The 21,566-nt window shown below is 41.7% G+C and overlaps 1 protein-coding gene across 1 annotated transcript in view; it reads right to left on the bottom strand.

Annotated features, from left to right (window-relative positions):
• AKAP6 (A-kinase anchoring protein 6) overlaps positions 1-21,566 on the bottom strand; it is a 233,008-nt gene that overhangs the window by 95,291 nt on the left and 116,151 nt on the right. The window contains exon 7 of the mRNA XM_070935849.1: positions 8,972-9,120. Within this exon, the coding sequence (XP_070791950.1) occupies positions 8,972-9,120 (149 nt within the window). The remainder of the gene's footprint in view (positions 1-8,971; positions 9,121-21,566) is intronic.

Genomic DNA, 21,566 nt, shown 5'->3' with positions numbered 1-21,566 from the left:
GATATATAGCACCCAGAGTTTGTTTGTTTGTTTGTTTGTTTGTTTAAAAGACTTGTATGTACATCTTATGTACCGTGACCTGGATTGCTCATAAACAAAAACAAAAATACGAACAACCCAAACGTAACACATTCCCATATTCAACTGTACTGTGCTCAAGCCTATTTAAATCCTAGAATTTCTCCATCCTTTTCAAGTTACTGTCACAAAAATTGGCTATTTGTTTTTTAGATATTGAATACCACTGGATATATCTGTGATTATTGTACCACAATTTTTAATGTAGAAATGACCTATTAAAATCTGGGCCTTAGAGAATGTTGCATATAAAAATGTACATATTAGGGATAAAATGTACAAAGTGCCTACATGGAAAAAGAGTCATTAAATGCAGATATTATGCATTAAAATATCAACAGGTTTATGAAGTTATAGAGAGGGTTGTATATATGTGAAACTGATACTGGCTGAATATAAACTGATTTGGCCTTCATATCTCAAACTTTTATCTGATTAGAGTGCTGTGGGAAAGTGCCCATCATCTCTTTATATTTGCTGAAATTAACTTTGGTTCATGACAAATATCTGACATGCTGAGTTTCTGTTCCACCAATATCATGAATTCAAAGAAGATATTGTGTGCATTTTATCACAAACATCAGCTCTTGGTGAGAATTAGATCTAGGATAATTACCCATTCCATTTTTGGGTTGATGAAATTATTGGCAAAATAAATCAAGCATGTATTAAATCTTCCATTCTTAGAGTCTGATATCACAGTTCTCGAAATTTTCCCATTGCTATTATGTAAGCCAGCTCTGAAAACTTAATAATATGATATTAGAAAACAACACACAAGATTTCTGCAAAACGTTGCCACAATGTAACTTCAATATGGCTTTAAATGTTATTGGGTGGATGATGATTCTCAGGGTAATCGTTTTATCTTATAAAGCTTTAAAGTATTATCATGATTTTATTTGATATGTAGATTAAATGTAAATATTTAAAACAAGTGGCATATTTATTTCTCGAATTTATTATTCCTTAAATTCATTATTTTTATTTATTGAGGACATGGGACTATTATTTAAATAATTTTATGGAGCCACAATAGCATAAAGTTTGAAATATATGGTTTCAGTCACGTTCCTGTATTCAATACTTGGTGTCATTGTCACCTGATATTTTATTATACTCTGCAAAATATTTAATTTAATGTCTATTTTTTAAGTATGCAAGATTATCCTCATCACACTTCTATCAGTTCTTGTAATGGGAAACCAATTCAGAAACCTGTAATCAAGGAAACATAGTCTATGACCAAGTCCATGGTCATACATTGCACCTAATAATACTATCTTCAAAGTCAAGCATTATTTTCAGTGTTTGTCTTTTTCCATAGGCTATATGAAAAAATGGCACCTGTATTCCAAGATTCTTTACAAAACCAAATCCCCCTCCCAGACTTCTTCCCAGCCCATACATTTGACCTCAGCCTAGACCAGTGATAGTGAACCTTTTTGGCACTCGCACGGAAACATCACGTGCGTGCTCGTCAGGGCCGCTCTCCGGAAAAGCCAAACTTCTGGGTTCTAGCATGCATTCGCGCCCGATGATCACCAGTCTGGCATGCATGCACAGGCTGGTTTTCTGCACTGAGATCACGCTCCGGAAAAGCCAAAGTTCCGGGTTCTGGTGTGCATGTGCACCCGACAATCAGCTGGCCGGCACCCATGCACACACTAATTTTCAACTCTGCCATGTGCGTGAAGGACAGCTGATCATCGCATGTGTATGCACACCAGAAACCCAGAAGACAAACAGGCAAGGCCACGTGTGCTGGGCGACATGGCTTTGTGTGCAATTTTGGGCACACGTGCCATAGGTTCACCATCACGGGCCTAGACTGTACATTATTATCATGCCTATTGCAGCCCTCACTCTCCCTGAAAAAAAATGTAATATGTCACTCCCAGGCTCCAAAAGTGTCCTATCTTTGTGTTAACATCTCCATGAGGGCAGGAAAAAGCTCCTGTCTGAAATCCTGATGATCCATTACCAATTAGTATAAATAGGAGTGCAAACCCCACAACCTTCCAGAGACAATTCCCAGAACCGACTACTTGGAGCAGAGTTCAGCAATGTATGGAATACCATCTTTGATGTAGACAATACTGAGCAGGGCAGATTGGATTTTCTGATTCCATACAGGTCAACTTCCCTATGCTGTTACAATAACTGCAACATGGGCAGCCTAGTATGCTATAGAATATGAATACAAGTTCATTTAGTTTCTTTGTCTATATTGCAAAATCAAGTTGTAAGGAATATATTTTAACTATGTGGACATGTAATCATAAATGCAGTGTTGCACACCCCTAATCCTTTGAATGCAAACATACGTTTAAGGTGTGGGCATTAATTCGTAATATAAAATGAAAATGCATGAGTCTTTCTCATGAGAAAATAATATTGTGAGTACCGCTAATAAACAAAACATGGAATTATGTTTACCAGTCAATTGTTCAGATTTAATATTTAATTCTGATATTTTGGGGTTTTTTTCAAAGCCTTTTTCTTCTGACAAGACAAGCCACTCTATCCCTCAATACTGTTCATGCATTGGCTACTAGTCTCTATTAGTTATTATGAGAATCCACTCTCACAATATCTCTTCCTTCATGTTCACCCTTGTCTGCAAGTCCTGATTTTCCTACTTCATTCCTGCAAAAGGCTGGAAAGAGTATTCCCTCCCCTTCTCTTCTGGTACTACATGTATGACTGGGGAGATATTTCAGTGGGCAGGGGGCATGAAAAAGGAGGGGTGCTTTTTCCATCCCACAGGATGACATTTAATTGAGGGGACCTGGAGCACACTCACTCTACCTGAATGTACAGAGAATACAGACATTATTGGAGACCGACAGTCATGCAAATGATCAGTCTCATTGAAGGACTTAATATATGTTCAGTTGTATCTAATTGGTAGCTTGAACAGCAGTGATAACAGATGGGCATAACAAGAAGGCCTCGTTACTGCTCACATTGCTGTGTTTTGGACCAGGTAGTAGCTGCCTTAAATAAAATATACAAGGCAAAATATGTTTTCTCGAAGCTCTGATTGCAAAATCAGAAGCATCAATTTGAACAGCAAAGGGGCATGATGGTTCTCTGTTCAAACAGAACTGAGGCTTGAGAAGTCATTCTTAGCATTCTCCCAGGGAACAAGGCCAATTAATCAGCAATAGAGAACCTCTGTTCTGTTCTGACCTAGGCTTCCCCAGCAGCGCGAAGCCAAGTCCTCGTCCCTGTAATTCCTGTGCAGCAAAGTCTTTCCTCTCTCGCAGTCTTTCAAGATAGTTCACAATTACTGACCTTTAGCAGGTTTGGAGAGTGGCCAGGCCAATATCTTTCAGACACTGCAATAGTTGTGCAAGAATGCAGGAATGAACTAATTATCTCCTGCAAACACCCCTCCCCTTTTGCTCGTCTTTTATTCCCTATGGGAGGGACCAGTGGTGGGATTCAGCCAGTTCGCACCACTTTGGAAGAACTGGTTGTTAAATTTCTGAGCAGTTTGGCAAACTGGTTGTTGGAAGAAATCATTAGGGCAGAGAACTGGTTGTTAAATTACTTGAATCCCACCACTGGGAGGGGCCCTTCATCATCCACCTGTGGCCTTACTCCCAAATTGACCCTTGTTCCTTAGCTGTTCCCTTCATCTGGCAACTCTGCACATGGGCACACTGGGGACAGGCTCCATCTGCCTCACTGATGTCTGACTCTGAAGGCAGCTGATACCTGTCATATGGCCCTGGCCCCATCTCTGCCTCTGATGCAGAGCACTCATCATAGCCTTCCCCAGACTCCAGGATTGGCCCATGTTCCTCCCTAACCTTCTCACTGTCTGAATCTGCTGCCAGCTCCGCTGGACGCTGGCGGGCCACAACACATTCAAACGTACATGCACATCACTCATTAGAGTGCTGCTCATCTATTGGTCTGTTTTTTATCAAACCACTCCCACCTGAAGCTTAGCTTTCTGTTATTGGATCTTTATTACATGGTTAAACTTCAAAGTCTGAGAGCCTATGAGTGGGTGTAGGCAAGGAATCCTAGGGAGATTGCTACCCTGTCTCAGTTAGATTGGTTTCATTGGAATCACCTACTCCAACATTATTGCCCCGAAATATCTCAACCTCCACTTCCTTCACATCTAAAGACAATCCCAGCAGGGCCATGATAACCAAGCCATCTGCCTTTATATGCTGCTGGCATAGACATTTGTCTAATAATAATTATTATCATCCGTTCCAATAATTGTTTACAAAAAATATTCTGAGAATTGCTTGGATAAATGCTAATGAAAGAAGATTCATGGAGGTTTTAATTTTCCAGATGTATACAAATAAATTGTTTTAACATTAATGAATTGCAAATTTTGCCTGGAAGTCAGTTTCATGTAGTGGTTAAGGCACCAAGCCTTACTATAAGGCTCCAGGCCCATTGTAGGCATGAAGCCATCTGTGTGACCTTGGGCCAATCATTCTCTCTCAGATCTAGAATGAAAAAGCTCTCCCTCCCCCCCTCTGAATTTCTTGCATCACCCCATCACAATTTTCCCCACCTATTTCTCATGGTATGCAATTCTACCTAAAATTGTTTTGAATATAATAAAATATATTTTTCAAATTCCAAAGTATTCAACCATAGAATGAGTTTCCTTTCTAGGATCAAATCTTAAAATCAGACTCAAGCCCATATTGATGGGCTGTAGCTGTTCATCATAGTATCACATGGATGAGCAGAAATTATTGTTGGACTAATTTGCATCGATTCCTAATCAGTATTTGTGGCAGAGTGCAGACTCCACAAACTGGTAGGACCAGCTGGATCAAATTCATTTATGTTCTTTGTAGTAGAGTATTATCAACTAATATGACTGTTCTATTTTTCTTCTTGCATCCTTTTCTGATCTTTAGGAATTCAACTTCTTGGCTCTGCTGTTCAAAACTAGAACTCACAATTTCCTTGTTTCTGGCCTGATGTTACTATTACACCAAACTGACTCATACTGACCTATAATTTATTATTATTAAAATATAATTTGTGAAATAACTTTCCACTATGAATAATTAGTTTGGTCAATATATAAAGCAGGTCTCCAGTGATGGACCTCTCTTTCTAAGGGGACTTGATTAACATTCTTTTTATCTGTTTACAGCTGTATCCTTCTTTAGTTTTCTTTTGATTTGTGTTCAGAAACACTCCCGCTTTCTGAGTGGACTAATAAATTACCACTTCGATAAATAATGCTAAAAAAATGTTGAAGATGCACTTCCGCATCGCTCTGATTGTATGCATCTGTTACTGAATTGAAAAAAAAAAATTGCCAAAAATCATATGGCAATATGATCTTATATTTCTTTGGAACTGTACATTATTGTAGCATGTGGCTTTTATTAGCTATGTACAGACAAATAGCGAAACATGCATTACTTTTCAAACCCTGCCTAGGGTTTTGTTTTGTTTTGTTTTGTTGTTTGTTTGGGATTATTTTTTTTTGCAGTTATAACATGAAGCAGTGAAATCAGTGCAAGAGTTATAATGATGCCTTGGTGCACCATGTTGAACTGACATCATTAGCAATCAGCAATGTTTTGAGTAAAAATACTACTAGAGCAGTCCATGAATGGAGTTCCATAGTGAAATTATTTCAATCTAATCTAATCTAATCTAATCTAATCTCTATGGTTCTTTTGTGCCATCCTCCAAGAATGAGAGGACTCTGACCTCAGAATGAAATCTGATTTCTCACCTCTTTGTTGATTTCCAGAACTGGATAGTTCTAAGTATATAAAATCCTAGTTTAAACACTATAGCACCTACAGAGAGACCCAGCACATAATTCAAGGTAAGCAATGTTATGCAAACCATAGATAAAGAGTAAGAAATAGTAAATCAAATTAAAGGCACAAGCTAAGAAAAAGAAAAGGAAATCTGAATTTTGTTTATGCCAGCAGCAGTTACTGTATCTCTCCATATGTTTCTATCCTTGCAAAGCATTCCTGCTTCTACCACATCAATACACCACTTCATACATCATATTTTGTTCTTTTAAGCTTCTCATTCAGCAATTATTCATTCTTGATCTGATCTCTTCTTTTACCAGTCACACATCTTAAGCAACCCATTCCCATTACATCCAATTTATCTTTATGGTTCTGCTAACATATTTACCTCTCACTTTCATACACCCAAATGGGCAGGAACATGCTCTTATACATAGCCATTTTAGCTTTTGGTCACAAATATTAATTCCTCACAGCAGACTACATATTACCCATTATCTCTCTACTGACATTTATACACCTCAAATTTCGCCATCTTTTCCCCCAGTCTTAGTGAACATTTTACTAAGATTCATAAATTCATCTATTGGCTCTAATTTCTTACTGTGCAATCATTCATTCTATTTTATTTGGTCTTTATTTGATACACAAATGTTCAGATTCATGATCCTTATTGCATTTACAACCTGACTAATATTTACTGCAAATTAAATTGATCTTAGTCAGTAACAGATCATCTGCATATAAAAATGCAGACATATTACAACCTATGTAACATATTGCTCTTATTACAAACATTCCTTATACATTTATCAATAAATACATTAAAAACCAAGGCTATATTGTTTTATTGTCTGCTTTTACTTGTTGAATCATTCAGCGAACATTCCATTTATTCTCATGCCAGCTTTATTCCCATCATATATCAATCTTACTGCATCAGCAATCTCCCTTTGATTTCAGATATGTGCAAAACAACCTATTATTCAAACCTACTCACTTTATCATAAATTTGTCTAAATCAGCATAGATTAGATTTTCTTTCTTTTATTCACTCATTTTATCATGACTTTGTGAAGAGGAAAAATCTTGTTTGTATAGTCCTGTTTATATAACAACACACTATACTTCCCAAAGTTGGTTCTCTGCTACCTATTCCATACTTTCAAACTACTGAAGCATGTTGAAGAAACTAATCTCCCTAAAGTTTTTTTACATTAATTCATTCTTGCTACTTTTTTCCTTTGTACAGGGAAACAATAATAGCATTTTTCAATCTTTAGGCATAGTTGGGTTTTTCAAGTTGCACAGCCATTCCATGCAAATTTACCTTTACGCACATCAAACTACTGTAAGTAAAAGGTACATGCATACACTGACAATAAAAGTATCATTCTATAATAATATTATCAATACTTGGTGCTGCAAGAAGATTGCACAGACTGACTATAAACAATGGCATGACAAAGTAGCAACAATGGTGTGTTGGAGTATCTGCAAGAAATATTATTTGCTTGCAAACAAGAACTGGTGGGACTACAAAATAGAAAAAGTAATAGAAAATGAAGAGGTTAAAGGGGTCTGGGCCTCTAGAATTCAAACAGACAAGCAGCTGCCACATAACATTTCAGACTTAATAATTGTCGATAAAAAAAGTCTGGATAGCAGGTGTGGCAGTACCTGGAGACAGTGGAATAGAAGAGAAAGAACTGGAAAAAAATAACAAAATAAAAAGATCTGCAAATTGAATAATTATTGAACAATTATTGAATAGAACAATTATTGCAAAAGAAAGCAAAAACAATGACAATGGTAAGAGGGGCCAAAGGTGCAATCCCAAAACTTTGGGAGTACCACTTGAATACCATCAACATTGACAAAATCACAATCACTCAATTGCAAAAGACAGCTTTATTTGGAATAGCTTGCATCCTGCGACAATAGATTGCCCATGCTGGAAGTAAATAACTTTATTACATGAATAGTTTTAACCATAAATTACCCATGGTGGAAGTAATCCAGATATTATAAATGTTTGGGGGGGTTTTTTGGTTTGGTGCCTTTAAATGTGCAAATGAGGACAAAAAGGAGCGAATAACTTCTAGCATGACTTCTAGCTACACTAAGAGTACCAATATATTTAAGTAATATCATATACACACATTCCCATATGTATACATTCATACACATATATTTGAAAGAAGATGGGGGCAACAACTCTGTTAAAAGGCAGGTCACTGTTCAATATTGTACTGTAATGTAGATGTAAAGAACCTCAGCAGACCTAGAATAAATGAACTACACATGGGAGAAATTAAGGCTGTCCTATGACACAAATATATATTTACTATTTTCCATTACATTATATCCATCTTATTTGGAGGCAAAAGAGCTGAATTTAAATGCTACATTTTGCTACATATCTGATTATGTAGTGACTTCTATTTCGTCTATAATTAATCCCATTTTGCTTCAAAGCTATTGGCCCAGAGGTCACCAGCACTGCATTGCAACTAGAAGCAGTGATTATTACAATTAATTACCAGATTATATCAGGTAATCTTTGACATGCCTGAATTGTCAATTTGTGGAGACATCAGATTGACCATTGCTTGGGGGGGGGGGGAGTTCGGGAAAGACAGATATTTAGGTTGATGCTGGGCAAAATGCTGGGTTTCATTTAATTTTGTACTCATTTTTGTACAAATGATGCAGAACAAAGTAAAAGCATAAAAATAATGGACCAATACCAATCAATGCATTCCAGGATGAAACCTTTAAACAAACTTGGTCAGCTGTACTTAGTTTGCCTGTTCAGTGATCAAGTAATTATGGGAAATAAATTGCAGCAGACTGATATTCTAGAAGCGACAGAGAGAAAAAGAGAGCGGGAAGGAGGGAGGGAGAGAGAGGGAGGGAGGGAGGGAGAGGGAGAGAGAAAAAGAGAAAGAGAGAGAGAGAGAGCGAATGAATGAATGAATAATGGGTTCCCTGTTTTTTGGCTTAGTAAGAAAAATCTTTCTGGCTAACATAGAAGTGAGGAAGAGAAGATCATGTTTTTAAAAAAGAAGATACAGATCACTGAGAATAAAACAACAAAAAGAATAGTTCCCTACCCATTACTTCCCACTGTGTGAACTTTTGACATATCCGCAAATTCTTCCTTTCGATTGCTGCTGCTGTTGTACTGTTCACTGTATAGCTTTAAGGACATCTGCTCAACAGCATCTCTTTGTGCTTCCAGGAAGCATAGCTGAACCTCTGCCTAGAAAAAGGAAACAATAAGGAATGAAGCCTTCCTTTAATTCATAACAAATGCTTATATAAAGTTGCCGTTTTTAGACAAAATGATTAACTCAGCCAGAATTCATTTGCAATGATATTAAGCATTACTGCAATAATTATTGTATTGATTTTTAATGACGCTGTCTTTATATAGAAGGGGGGGAATTATGAACCATGCCTCCTCCCATTAATCATTTAGAGGAATTTTTCTTCTTGATTAACTGTCTTAGCTATGTTCATTTACTACAAATCATTGTTTTTCCTAGGACCAGTGATATTATCAAACATCTTTGCTAACAAATCATGGGAAAAAGAGAAATAATTTGGAAATCCGAAGAGTTTTCCAAAACAGCAAGCATTGTCTGGAAGTATTTTGCTTTATACCTTGTCCATGCAACAAATTAAGAATGCACAGCTATTTGGTCATATTGCAGTTTTGTCCTTTCTGTGTCAGTTCTAACAAATAAAGAAACAAATTGGGGCCTTCTTGTCAACAAAAAGCACCTTCCACCTGAATTCAGCAACCGTGTATATCTTTGTGTCCACTTACTGAATGCTGACCCAGTTCTCTCAGCCTTTGTCTAAATTCATGTGCTGGGCTCCTCAGCTTTCCTGCATGGCGGAAGTTTTGATGCCAACTGAATATATAATGTGTATTGTTTGGATCTGGCTTTAGCACTGGTGAGTGAATCCAACTTTTGTGATTTATTGATCATGGTATGTTCTTCACCAGGAGTTTTCAACTAATGTCAGAGGGAATTGTCTAGAGACTTGTGAAACAATCCTCTCAACTGAAGTGAACATGGAAGCTCAGTGAAAACAATCTCTGAATATATTTTATTTATTTATTTGTATCCCGCTTTTATTATTTTTACAAGTAACTCAAGGTAGCAAACATATCCAGTACACTTCCTCCTCCTATTTTCTCCAGAAAAACAATTCTGTGAGGTGGATTGGGTTGGGCTGCGAGAGAGCGACCGGCCCACAGTCACCCAGGCAGGCTTTCATTGCTTAGGTGGGATTTGAATGCACAGCTTCCGACTCTCTAGACTGGTGCCTTAACCAGTAGACCAAACCTCCCTCCCTCCCTCCCTCTCCACACACACACACACACACACACACACACACACACACACACACACAGATGACAGATGTTATTGACTATCAATATATTATTTTGTTATTGACTATCAATTTAGAATGTTTGTGTGCCTATGTGAAACAATATCTTCCTTACCCTAATGGCTTTAGGAAATTTTTCTGGTGATGCTAAGAAAGTTATGTTTATCTTGAAGCAATATATGTAGTTTATCATTATATAATTTTGTTAACAACTATGTCATTTCCATTACAGTCATGTAAATGCCAGCACATGGATTATAGAATTATTTGTGTTGAATTTCCAAGAATTATTCATTTATCCAGGGGATCATGTTCTACTTAGTAGCTTCATATGCCAATCTTGCATCTTTGTTGTTTGTTTTGTTAATAAGGTAAATACAACAGCAGAGAGGTCTCATTGGACCAATCAGCTTTCCAAAGACTACCCAGCAACCTCAACTTTAAACAAAATGAAATACATTTATCCGGGTGTTTTCTTTTAGACAATTTCCTGATCAAACGCATATAGAATTCTCTTTGGCTTTAGAATGTAGCTACATTATGTATTGCAGCTATGCTGATGAGTTGGATTCGGGAGCTCAGCACAGGAGATGATATAGAGATACATTTGGCCATTTGCCGTGTTTATCCCTGGGTAGCTGGAAAAGTACAGAGGCAAGGTTGAGTTCAAGAGCACTTGGGGGCCAATATGGCATTGTTTTCATACAACATGCTCCACTAAAATCCTAACGTGCTGATTATAATTACAATGAGCTTCATAAAGAAGCATCAATTTGCAACTTAATTTTGTCTACCCACATAAAGTATCTATTTCCTAAGAAAGAAGGATTCTATATGTAGTTCAGAAATGTTATATAATTGGATGTCTCACTTGCTACAAAGAACATTAAAGGGGGCAGGATTTCTATAGTTGTTGTTGTTGTTGTTGTTGTTGTTATTATTATTATTATTATTATTATTATTATTATTATTATTATTATTTGTAGCAATCATCCAAATGTTCAGACTGGGTTTGGCATTTTTGTCTACCTATCAAGTTCTTTCCAAGGACCTGGGATAGGTAGATGTTTGATGCTGTTACAGATATCATTGCAGGATGGAAACTGTTTGTTTTCAATCTCTGCATATTTGTGAAGGGTTAACTCCTTTTCTTCCAGGAGTTCTTCAGCTGCTGGCCCTAGTTCCTGAGTCCTGTAGTCCTGTAACCCATTTTTCACCAAATATCCAAGAACTCCAACATTTGGTGTGGACCTTATTAACCCAGGCAATATCCGAGATGGTATGGCTTTCTGAAATTTACGTCTCTCCATATTTTTAATGAGACACTCTTTGTCTGACTCATCTGATGAGACTGTCCAGAACCTCTGACATAGTTTTCATCTTCCCCAGAGCACACAACCCCACAATCACATCAAAGTAGTGCTTCACTGGGGGTTGTTGTTGCTGTTATTATTTTTATTACATTATGCATATAAGGATTGCTGTATGTATGTAAACATATGCACACAATCCACATAATTATATTCAAAATGTCTGTGGGGGGTATTGCATTGGCCTAACAACTGGAATTCAGCAATCTGTGCAATTGCCTCTGATGTTGTTTTGTGCAGATCTTCTAAGGCAGGGGTGTCAAACTGGTGGCTCGTGGCTGGATGCGTCATGTGCAGGCCATGCCTACCCCAGTTCCATGTGGAAGGGAAAAAAATGTCACAATAGTCACATGATAGCAAGCCGCGAGTTTGATACCCGTGTCCTAGGGAATTAGAGAACGTATGTCATGGGCAATCTTGCCCAATATGTTTAATAGTTTGCATATCAGCACCACAATCAAACATCCCCACTGATAAAGGGCAGGTAGTCTATGGAAAGTGTCTATTTGATATACAGAGAAATGCTGTGATAGTTAGTTAAAAGTACAGAAAGACTTCTTTCCCCAAAATACATAGTGATAGTTGGGGAGGGGGATGGCGGAGGAGAAGAATGCAGACTGAAAGTTTATTATATGCCTTGAGTGAAGAAGAATCCAGTTCTGGATTCTGGCTTTCTTAGGAATAGATGGTGAAGAAGTCTCAGCCAGTTGCTGCCAGTCACTGCAGAGCAGGGTCTTCAGGCTTTCTAGCTGAAGACTTGTTGGTATGTTTGGAATTTTGACATGTTGAGGGTTTGACAATTTGTGCTGTCACAAAATGGGTGTGTGGGCTGGATTTTTGAAGTACAAAATAGCTGTCAGAGGCATGTAGCCGGATAGACACAAAGCACTGGTAGAGCTATCAGCTCTAACGCCCACTCTTGAAAGAAACAGTCAACTCTGAAACTCCTGCTTTACATTTTTCTAGGCAGCCAAATACTATACACATCCAAACAAAGCATTGGCTGCAGCCACTCTTCAGATTTTTTTTTTTCCTGAAGAAACTTATGGAGCTTGTGACTCACAGATGTCCGTAGGCCTTTTTTTGTGTTATTCAAAATTGCCTGTTGATGTTGTTGTTTGTTGTTGTTGTTATTGTTGTTGTTGAGCACTTTCCAATAAAACATCCACAATAGTAGTTATGTACAGTGCAAAAAACCGATTAAGAATGGTATCTGGTTTTTCATAAATTATCAGTTCTGTCCAAGGTCATTCCAGGGGCAATCTGTTCTGGTTTCTCTCCCAGTTTTGAAGTATGATTTAAGTAGATGGGATTTTATCCTCCCACTCTCCTGGAAACAACTCACAGAGCTAGACTGTATTTACCAAGTTGCAGCAACATTAGACAGGTAGGAAAGAATGAGCAGGGTTTTGAAAAATGAACCATTTAAAACCAATGTTTTAAAGTATGATGCCAAAGTATCGATGAAATTTATAACCAAGACCACCCTATGATGCCACCTTTCATTATAGTAGATTCTTCTAAATGAAGAGATAGATAGTCACTAGGAAATACAATACTCTTTCCAGAACACAGTGCAGCTTGTTGTCACTCACTAGACTTTTCCATAACATCAACGAGCTATTAAACCAATTTTAGAAAAGGCAACAATACTGGGAATTAACCAAGAAGAGAAGCAACCTAGAATGAAGGACAAATTTCCTAACAGTGAGAGCAATAAACCAATGGAATACCTTGCCTTTAGAAGTTGTGGGTGCTCGAATACTGGATGTTTTTAAGAAGGAATTGGACACCCATTTATCTGAAATGGTATAAGGTCTCCTGTTGAAGCAGGGGGTTGGACTAGAAGACTTCCGAGGTCCCTTCCAACTATATTATTCTATGTTTTATGTTCAATTAGTTACCTAAATATATCACAAATATACAGTATATATATCAGGCTTAGGATGAGAGATAAATTAACAATGATTAGAAGGTATAGAAAAATGAAGGATTCTTCTCCCCAAGAAGGATTATAGGATTATTTTTTTTACTTCTGAAACTTTCATATTTTTTTCATGTTTTTACATTACAGCACAGCTCATCTAGGGATTTTTATTATGCTCCAAAATACTACTTTTATTTTTTTTTAAAAAAAATAACTTGTTCTACAGAAAGTCATGGTAACAACATTGAAATCTTGATCACCCTGGCTCCCAGATTTGTTCAAATCTTTGCTTCCCGACATTCAGACCCTAGGTACAAGTTGCTTTTAAATTAACAAAGGAGAGTATTTGTAGCTCAAGGTGGAAACGAGAGGTTCTTGATGTTCTCTGTGCTTGGTTGTTTTCTTGCAAACATTTCATTACACAACCTAGGCAACATCATCAACATTGCACCTAAGTTGTGTAATGAAATATCTGCAAGAAAACAACCAAGCACAGGGAGCACCAAGGACTCCTGTTTTTAAATTGTTTTTGGACATGCTGAACATTCTTATGGACGTCCAAGGGTCAGCTGCAGTCATGTGAAATCCTTGCTTAAAGAGCTGCATGGTCCTCACTTAACAATGCAACCTGGTCTGCTGGAATTGCTGTCACTAAGCAGCGTAGTTTTTTGGCTTATGCTTGGCAACAGAGTTTCCAGCCTCAATTAGCTTCATTAAACAAGGAGTACCTGATTGTTTGTCCTCCATGTCGAGCGTCAAGAAGCACTCGACATCATGTCCATGCACCGGCAGAACATGGATACCCGACTGGAAGGGGGGGGTTGAGCCACATGGGTGATGGTGGTGGAATAGGCTTCCGAGTAGGCGTTTATGTGCACGGGTGCCTTATGGGGTCGCGTGGGGTTAGCTTACTACTCTGAGAACACTCTAGAAAAATGACGGCATCCCAGTACGTCCGAAGGAAATGAGGAAGTACGAGACCTTCCAGCTGAATGTAATCTGGAAGGAACTATATAAGGACTCGCTTGCAAGGGCGTGACAGCTGCGTCTTTGTTTTGCTAGCTTTGCATTCCGGTTTCTGTAAGCGCTGATTGCCACGATTAAATGAAGATACACCAGCTTGGCTTTAAGCGTGTTCTTTGAGCGTGGACACGGTCCTAGGGGAGCCGAGAGGAAGACGCAGCTCTCCCTTTTCACAAGCCGTTTTGGAGCCGCCCCCCCCCGTGAAGGAAGGAACGGGATGGCAGAGGGCGTAGCGGCCGACGTGCTGCCGGAGGATACAGCGGAGACTGTGGGCGAAGCGGAGGAGGAGGTTGACGCCGGGATGGATGGGGCGGCCAGCCCGCCGGTGGTGCGGCCGAAACAGCATGAGCCCGGGGTCGACGGCGCCCCTAGTGAACGAAAGGAACGCGAACGCAACGCCCGGGAGACGCCCGGCCCAGAGACAGGTGGGATGCGTCTTCAAACCCCGCCCTATGCCGGTTCCCAGTTCCAGGATTGGAGGGAACGGCGATGGCTGGAAGACGAGGAAGGGGACTGGAGCCACTCCACTGGCCTGGGGCCTTCCACCCTAGAGATCCTACGCGACCGTTTTGGCGAGGCGAGCTTTCGCGACGCGCCCTCCTGGCAGCCATGGGCGCCCAGCATGGAGGGAGCCACCTCCTGGTCGGGAGGCGGTACGGCGGGTGGGAGTTCTGACAGCAAATTCCGCCTTGCCAGCCCGAAGCTGAAGTTGGAGGGGCGTGAACAACGCTGGGTGAGTGGAGAGCGGAGACAGGCTGTACATTCATACGGTGGGGGCGAGGGCAGCCACGCAACTTCCGGTGCCGCTACACAGCCCGGGAGAGAGAGGAGAGTAGATCCCGTGAGAGACGCCCCTCGACAGCTACCCGGCACAGGAGATAGGCCACCACAACAGCGTTACAGAGACCCGCTACCGGCATGGGGCCACGGTCCCTGGGCACCCCCCCTCCAGCAACATCCCTGGGGATTACCGCCTGTGCAGGCTGCATTTGATGGAACTGCAGGAAAGGTGGCACTGTTCCTGAGTCAGGTAATAAGCCATATGGACCTTTATGGCAGATTATATCCTTCGCAGTGGTCCATGGTCGTGGCGGTCACAGCAGTGCTCACGGGGGAGGCAGCTGAATGGGTTGCCGATTTGCATAGTGAACACGCCCGCGAGTTAACAGATCTGGGCCTGTTCCTTGAAGCATTACGCAATAGGTTCGAGGATGAAACTCGGACCCAGGTCATCGAAGGTGAATTGGTCAACCTACGACAGCGTGGTCGCCCTGCCAAGGATTATGTCAAGGAGTTCCGTAATCTGGCAGGAAAACTCCATTTGTGGCCAGAGCGATTACTTATCCACCAATTCCAGGCAGGGCTAGATAGAGAAATAAAACAGGCCTGTGTATACCGGGGTCTAGGCCCACGATTGTCCGAATGGTACAAGGCAGCGGTGAGCCTAGACGTTGGTTTACGAGAATTCAGGCCTCGGAACACACCACCGTTCCAGTCCCGTCGTGGTCCAAGTGGCAGATCCAGTGACCGCGGGGCGTTTAGAGGAACCCCGGCATTCGGGCCGACCGCTACCGAGGCGAACAGATGCCCGTTCCGGTGCTTTCGATGCAACCAAGAGGGTCATAGAGCTGCGGACTGCCCCGTCGCAGCCCCGCGGCTGTCAACTTCCCGGCCATCCGTTCCGACTACCACGCCACGTGACCGACCCCTACGAACACCAGAACGCTCTAGGGCAGCCACGCAGACGCCCTCGTTAGAACCGACAACCCGGTCCAGTAATACCATGCCAGGGACGGCTCGTGTCCCCGACGCATCCGAAGAAAGCGACAACGGAGATGAGTTGCAGGATCCTATGGTAAGTGACCCTGTACACCCCTTCCTGATACCAGTGACCCTTAGACATCCTGTCACTAAGAAGGAGTGTGAACAAAAAGCCTTAATTGATACAGGCTGTACTCGATGCCTTATGCGGCAGTCGGTAGCTGAGGGCTTGGGCCTTCGGATCCTGACTCTTCGTACCCCCATTAAATTCGAGCAGATGGATGGGTCCATCCTGGGAGGCACACCTACTGCCAGTGTTACAGAACCCGTATTCCTGCAAATAGGAGCCCATCAGGAAATGATCCGGTTCATTGTAGTAACCCAGATGATCGAACCCATCATTCTTGGGCTCGCGTGGTTGGACAGGTGGGAACCACACATATGGTGGGAGGGGGGTTATCGTAGGCTCAGACTGCCATGTACAAAAGAGAGGGTGGCTCTCCAGCAAGAAACAACAAGACAAGGTACATACCCCCAAGCATATAATGACCTCGCCCGAGTATTTAGCGAGGAAGAATGTGACATCCTGCCCCCCCATCGGGATACGGATTGTGGTATCGAAATACTTCCCAGAGCCCGGTTGCCAAAACCCCGTATGTACTCGATGACACCACAGGAACTGAAGGAATTGCGAACGTATATAGATAAAAACCTGGCCCGGGGATTTATTCGTCCCAGTCGTTCGCATTTAGCGGCACCCGTCCTCTTTCGAGGTAAGAAGGATGGTGGCTTACGTTTATGTGTTGACTACCGGGGATTGAATGCTGTCTGCGTAGAACCGTTGTACCCCCTGCCGCTGATAACTGATTTGTTGGCTACCCTGGCGTCAGGGAAAATCTTCACGAAATTGGACCTCCGCGAAGCCTATTATCGGGTACGGATACGTCAGGGAGACGAGTGGAAAACCACATTTAACACTCCCCTCGGCAGCTACCAGTTCCTGGTGATGCCTTTCGGTCTACAAGGGGCACCAGCGGTGTTTATGCAGCTTATAAACGGTATTTTACATGAACACCTATATCGGGGCGTCTTAGTCTATCTGGACGACATTTTGATCTACTCTGATACAATGGAAGAACACGTCCAGCTGGTTAGACAGGTCCTGACCAAGTTGCTGGACGCACATCTTTTTGTAAAACTCTCAAAATGTGAGTTCCACCGGGAGGAGATCGATTATCTAGGTTTTCGAATTAGTCGTACTGGTATCCAGATGGACCCGAAGAAAGTAGCTGCGGTCTTAGAGTGGAAAGCTCCGCAAACCCGTAAACAACTGCAAAGTTTTTTAGGTTTTGCAAACTTTTATCGACATTTCATTCCGTCCTTTGCAACAACAGCATTACCATTAACGGAGCTATTGCGAACAAAAGGTGTGGTGGCCCCTGGGAAAAAGCCTAGGCCGGGATACAAACTACAATGGTCATCTGAATGCCAACAAGCCTTTGAAAATCTTAAACGGGCTTTTGCCACTGAACCCGTATTAATACACCCTAACACGTCACAACCGTTCGTAATACAAGCGGATGCTAGTGACGTGGCAGTAGGAGCTATTCTAATGCAGAAAGATGCGAACGGTATGTTAAGGCCTTGTGCATACACCTCCCGAAAATTTACAACCGCAGAAAGGAACTGGGCAGTGTGGGAGAAAGAGGCCTATGCCGTAAAATGGGCATTACAGACATGGCGGCACCTACTGGAGGGTAATCCCATACCGTTCGAGGTCTGGACAGATCACAAGAATCTACAGGCCCTCCAAACACCTCGGAAACTGTCCCCAAAACAGGTGAGATGGGCACAATATTTTCAGCGGTTCCGTTTTGCCCTCGTGTATAAGCCAGCTAGAGGAATGTTTTTAGCGGATGCGTTGTCACGGATGCCGCAATATCACAGTAAACGAGATGAGGGTTTACAAGCAGTAATCTCACCCCTAAAAGCGTATGTATTGACAGCCCCGCAGACCGAGGATTGGCTCACGCTTTTACGGAAAGCCATTCGGACGGACGCATGGGCACAAAACAATGCAGCATCCCTAACCCACCATGATGGCCTAGCGTGGTGGGGAGATAAACTCTATATTCCAGCAACATTGAGACAACGAGTGTTACTCCAGTGCCATGATAGGAAAACCGCCGGACACTTCGGGTTCCTTAAAACCCTACATCTGACACGCAGACAATTCTGGTGGCCTAAAATGAGGAAAGACATTGACCAATACGTCCGGGGATGCCACACATGCGCGGTATCCAAGCCACAACCAGGGAAGCCACTGGGCTTATTACAAACCGTAGCCGAACCAAACAGACCATGGGAGGAAATAGCCATGGATTTCATTGTAGACCTTCCCAGTAGCAGAGGTTATACCGTTATTTGGACAGTAGTCGATCTTTTCTCAAAGCAAGCCCACTTTATTCCATGTAAAGGCTTACCCTCTGCCCGACGCCTGGTACGTTTATTCCTACAACATATTTACCGTTTGCATGGAGTGCCTAAGAGGATAATATCAGACCGAGGGGTACAATTCACCGCCCGATTCTGGAGAGGGTTTCTCCGTGATATAGGGTCAACCCAGGGCCTTAGTTCAGCCTATCACCCTAGTACGAACGGTGTTGCTGAACGCACGAATGCCATGATAGAACGATACTTACGCTCCTACGTTACCTACCAACAAAACGATTGGGTTGATTACCTTCTATTTGCTGAAACGGCATACAATAACGCAGTACATCGGAGTACCGGATTTACTCCGTTCCGGGTAGTCATGGGGAGGGACTTCCCTGCTATCCCGGAGTTAGACCTTTCCCTCCAAAAACCTATGACTCCCAACGACTGGGCTACTAACGTGAATGCTGTGTGGCCTCACGTAAAAACCGCTTTGACACGGGCAGCCGATGAATACAAGCTCCAGGCAGACAAAAGGAGGGCTACATGTCCATCTTTTCAGATCGGAGACCTGGTTTATTTGTCAACAAAATACTTAAAGCTACGATTACCAAGTAAAAAACTAGGACCCAAATATATAGGCCCATTTCCTATCATTAGAGTAATTAACCCCGTAACATTCATGCTAAAACTACCCCCCTTATTGGGAAAGACCCATCCGGTTTTCCACTCTAGCTTGTTAAAACCGGCCACTACACCCACTACAACACCAAAACCACCTCCTGGCCCGGTAACCGGTGCCCACTATGAAATACAAGACATCATCGATTCCAAACTACGTAGAGGCCAGTTATACTATTTAGTCCGCTGGACAGGGTATCCTGATAGTGAAGCATCCTGGGTACCTGTAAAAGACATAAACGCCCCCAGATTACTGAGAAAGTTCCACAAAGCAAACCCCCAGAAACCACATCCCTTACCTGACCATTAATATCATCTCTTTTTGTCTCCTCCTCTTAGACGGACGCCTGGTAGGGGGAGCCGCCTGTCGAGCGTCAAGAAGCACTCGACATCATGTCCATGCACCGGCAGAACATGGATACCCGACTGGAAGGGGGGGGGTTGAGCCACATGGGTGATGGTGGTGGAATAGGCTTCCGAGTAGGCGTTTATGTGCACGGGTGCCTTATGGGGTCGCGTGGGGTTAGCTTACTACTCTGAGAACACTCTAGAAAAATGACGGCATCCCAGTACGTCCGAAGGAAATGAGGAAGTACGAGACCTTCCAGCTGAATGTAATCTGGAAGGAACTATATAAGGACTCGCTTGCAAGGGCGTGACAGCTGCGTCTTTGTTTTGCTAGCTTTGCATTCCGGTTTCTGTAAGCGCTGATTGCCACGATTAAATGAAGATACACCAGCTTGGCTTTAAGCGTGTTCTTTGAGCGTGGACACGGTCCTAGGGGAGCCGAGACTCCACTACATCAACTGCTTTTTCAATATTATATATAATGTTTTGTCCAGCTACTGCAAATGTTTCAGTGTGCACAAATCTAAGCAGAAGTGAGGTTCAAAGAGCTCTTTCTGATTTTTATATGAAGTTATCTATCACATGGCCACTGTACTTAAGAGTCTTTTCCCATGCAACAGCTCATCTTCTACTGATATCATTGCAATTTCAGAGAGGTTCTGAAAACATCAAGTAGGTATTGATTATTTCTATTTTTTTTTTAAAAAAACCACTTCTGTATCTTCAGAGGCTACTGCAATGCTCAAAAGTCAAGAAAAAATTTAAAAGCATGCACATTTTAAGGATTATTTTAAAGTTAGAAAGATGTTATAGGTTACTCAGCTATTTTTGTATCTTGTCTGCTAATTATACTTGTCAATCACTTTAGTGAGAAATAAGATTTGGTGTTTTGGGGGAAAATCAATTAATTCATCTGTTTGGAGATGATTCTGGAAAGCAGTCCGTCTTCTGCCACCAGTAGACCGTCTTCTGCCACCAGTAGCCTCCCACCGGCCAGTCCGCTCCCACAGAGAGGGTCTCCTCAGGGTGCCATCAGCCAAATTATGTCGGCTGGCAACACCCAGGGGGAGGGCCTTCTCTGTGGGAGCCCCTGCCCTTTGAATGAACTCCCCCCAGAAATTTGTAAAATCTCTGATCTCCGTGTATTTCGCTGTGCCCTCAAAACCATGTTGTTCCGCCAGGCTGGGCTATCAATATAAAGATTTTAATTGGTTTTAAATGGGATTTTAAATTTGGGGTTTTATAAATTGGGCCTATTATTTAATAATTTTAATTATTTTTAAATATTGTCTGTCTTTGTGTTTTTAATTAGGCTGTACACCGCCCTGAGTCCTTCAGGAGAAGGGCGGTATAGAAATAAAATAAATAAATCAATAAGTCAAACTTGAAGTGAACCTGATTTCCAATGGGACGTCATTCCAAAGGACAAGTGCTGCCACTGAAAATCAGTTCCTCCAAGCCACAGTCTTCCTCACCTCCCTAAAGTGGAAATCCACTAGTAGCTTCTCATGGTTAGACTGAACTGGACAGGCCAATTCCAAGGGAAGAATGAGGTCCTGCTGATAATTTGGTGCCAAACCATGTAGGTTTTCTACATTAGCACCAGCACTATTGATAGGGTATAACCTATGGAGTACCCACTGCACAGATGTAATTTGTCAGTTTCTTAAAAGGCATCCCCTTATTGCAGTAGTCTAAATGTGCGATGACAAGGACATGGATCACTGAAGCAAGATCTTCTTGCCCCAGGTAGAGCCA

Source organism: Pituophis catenifer, unplaced genomic scaffold (assembly GCF_029215685.1).
Source record: "Pituophis catenifer annectens isolate HBS135680 unplaced genomic scaffold, rPitCat1.0.hap2 SCAF_1, whole genome shotgun sequence".
NCBI lineage: Eukaryota > Metazoa > Chordata > Lepidosauria > Squamata > Colubridae > Pituophis > Pituophis catenifer.
This window is presented reverse-complemented; position numbering and strand designations above follow the sequence as displayed.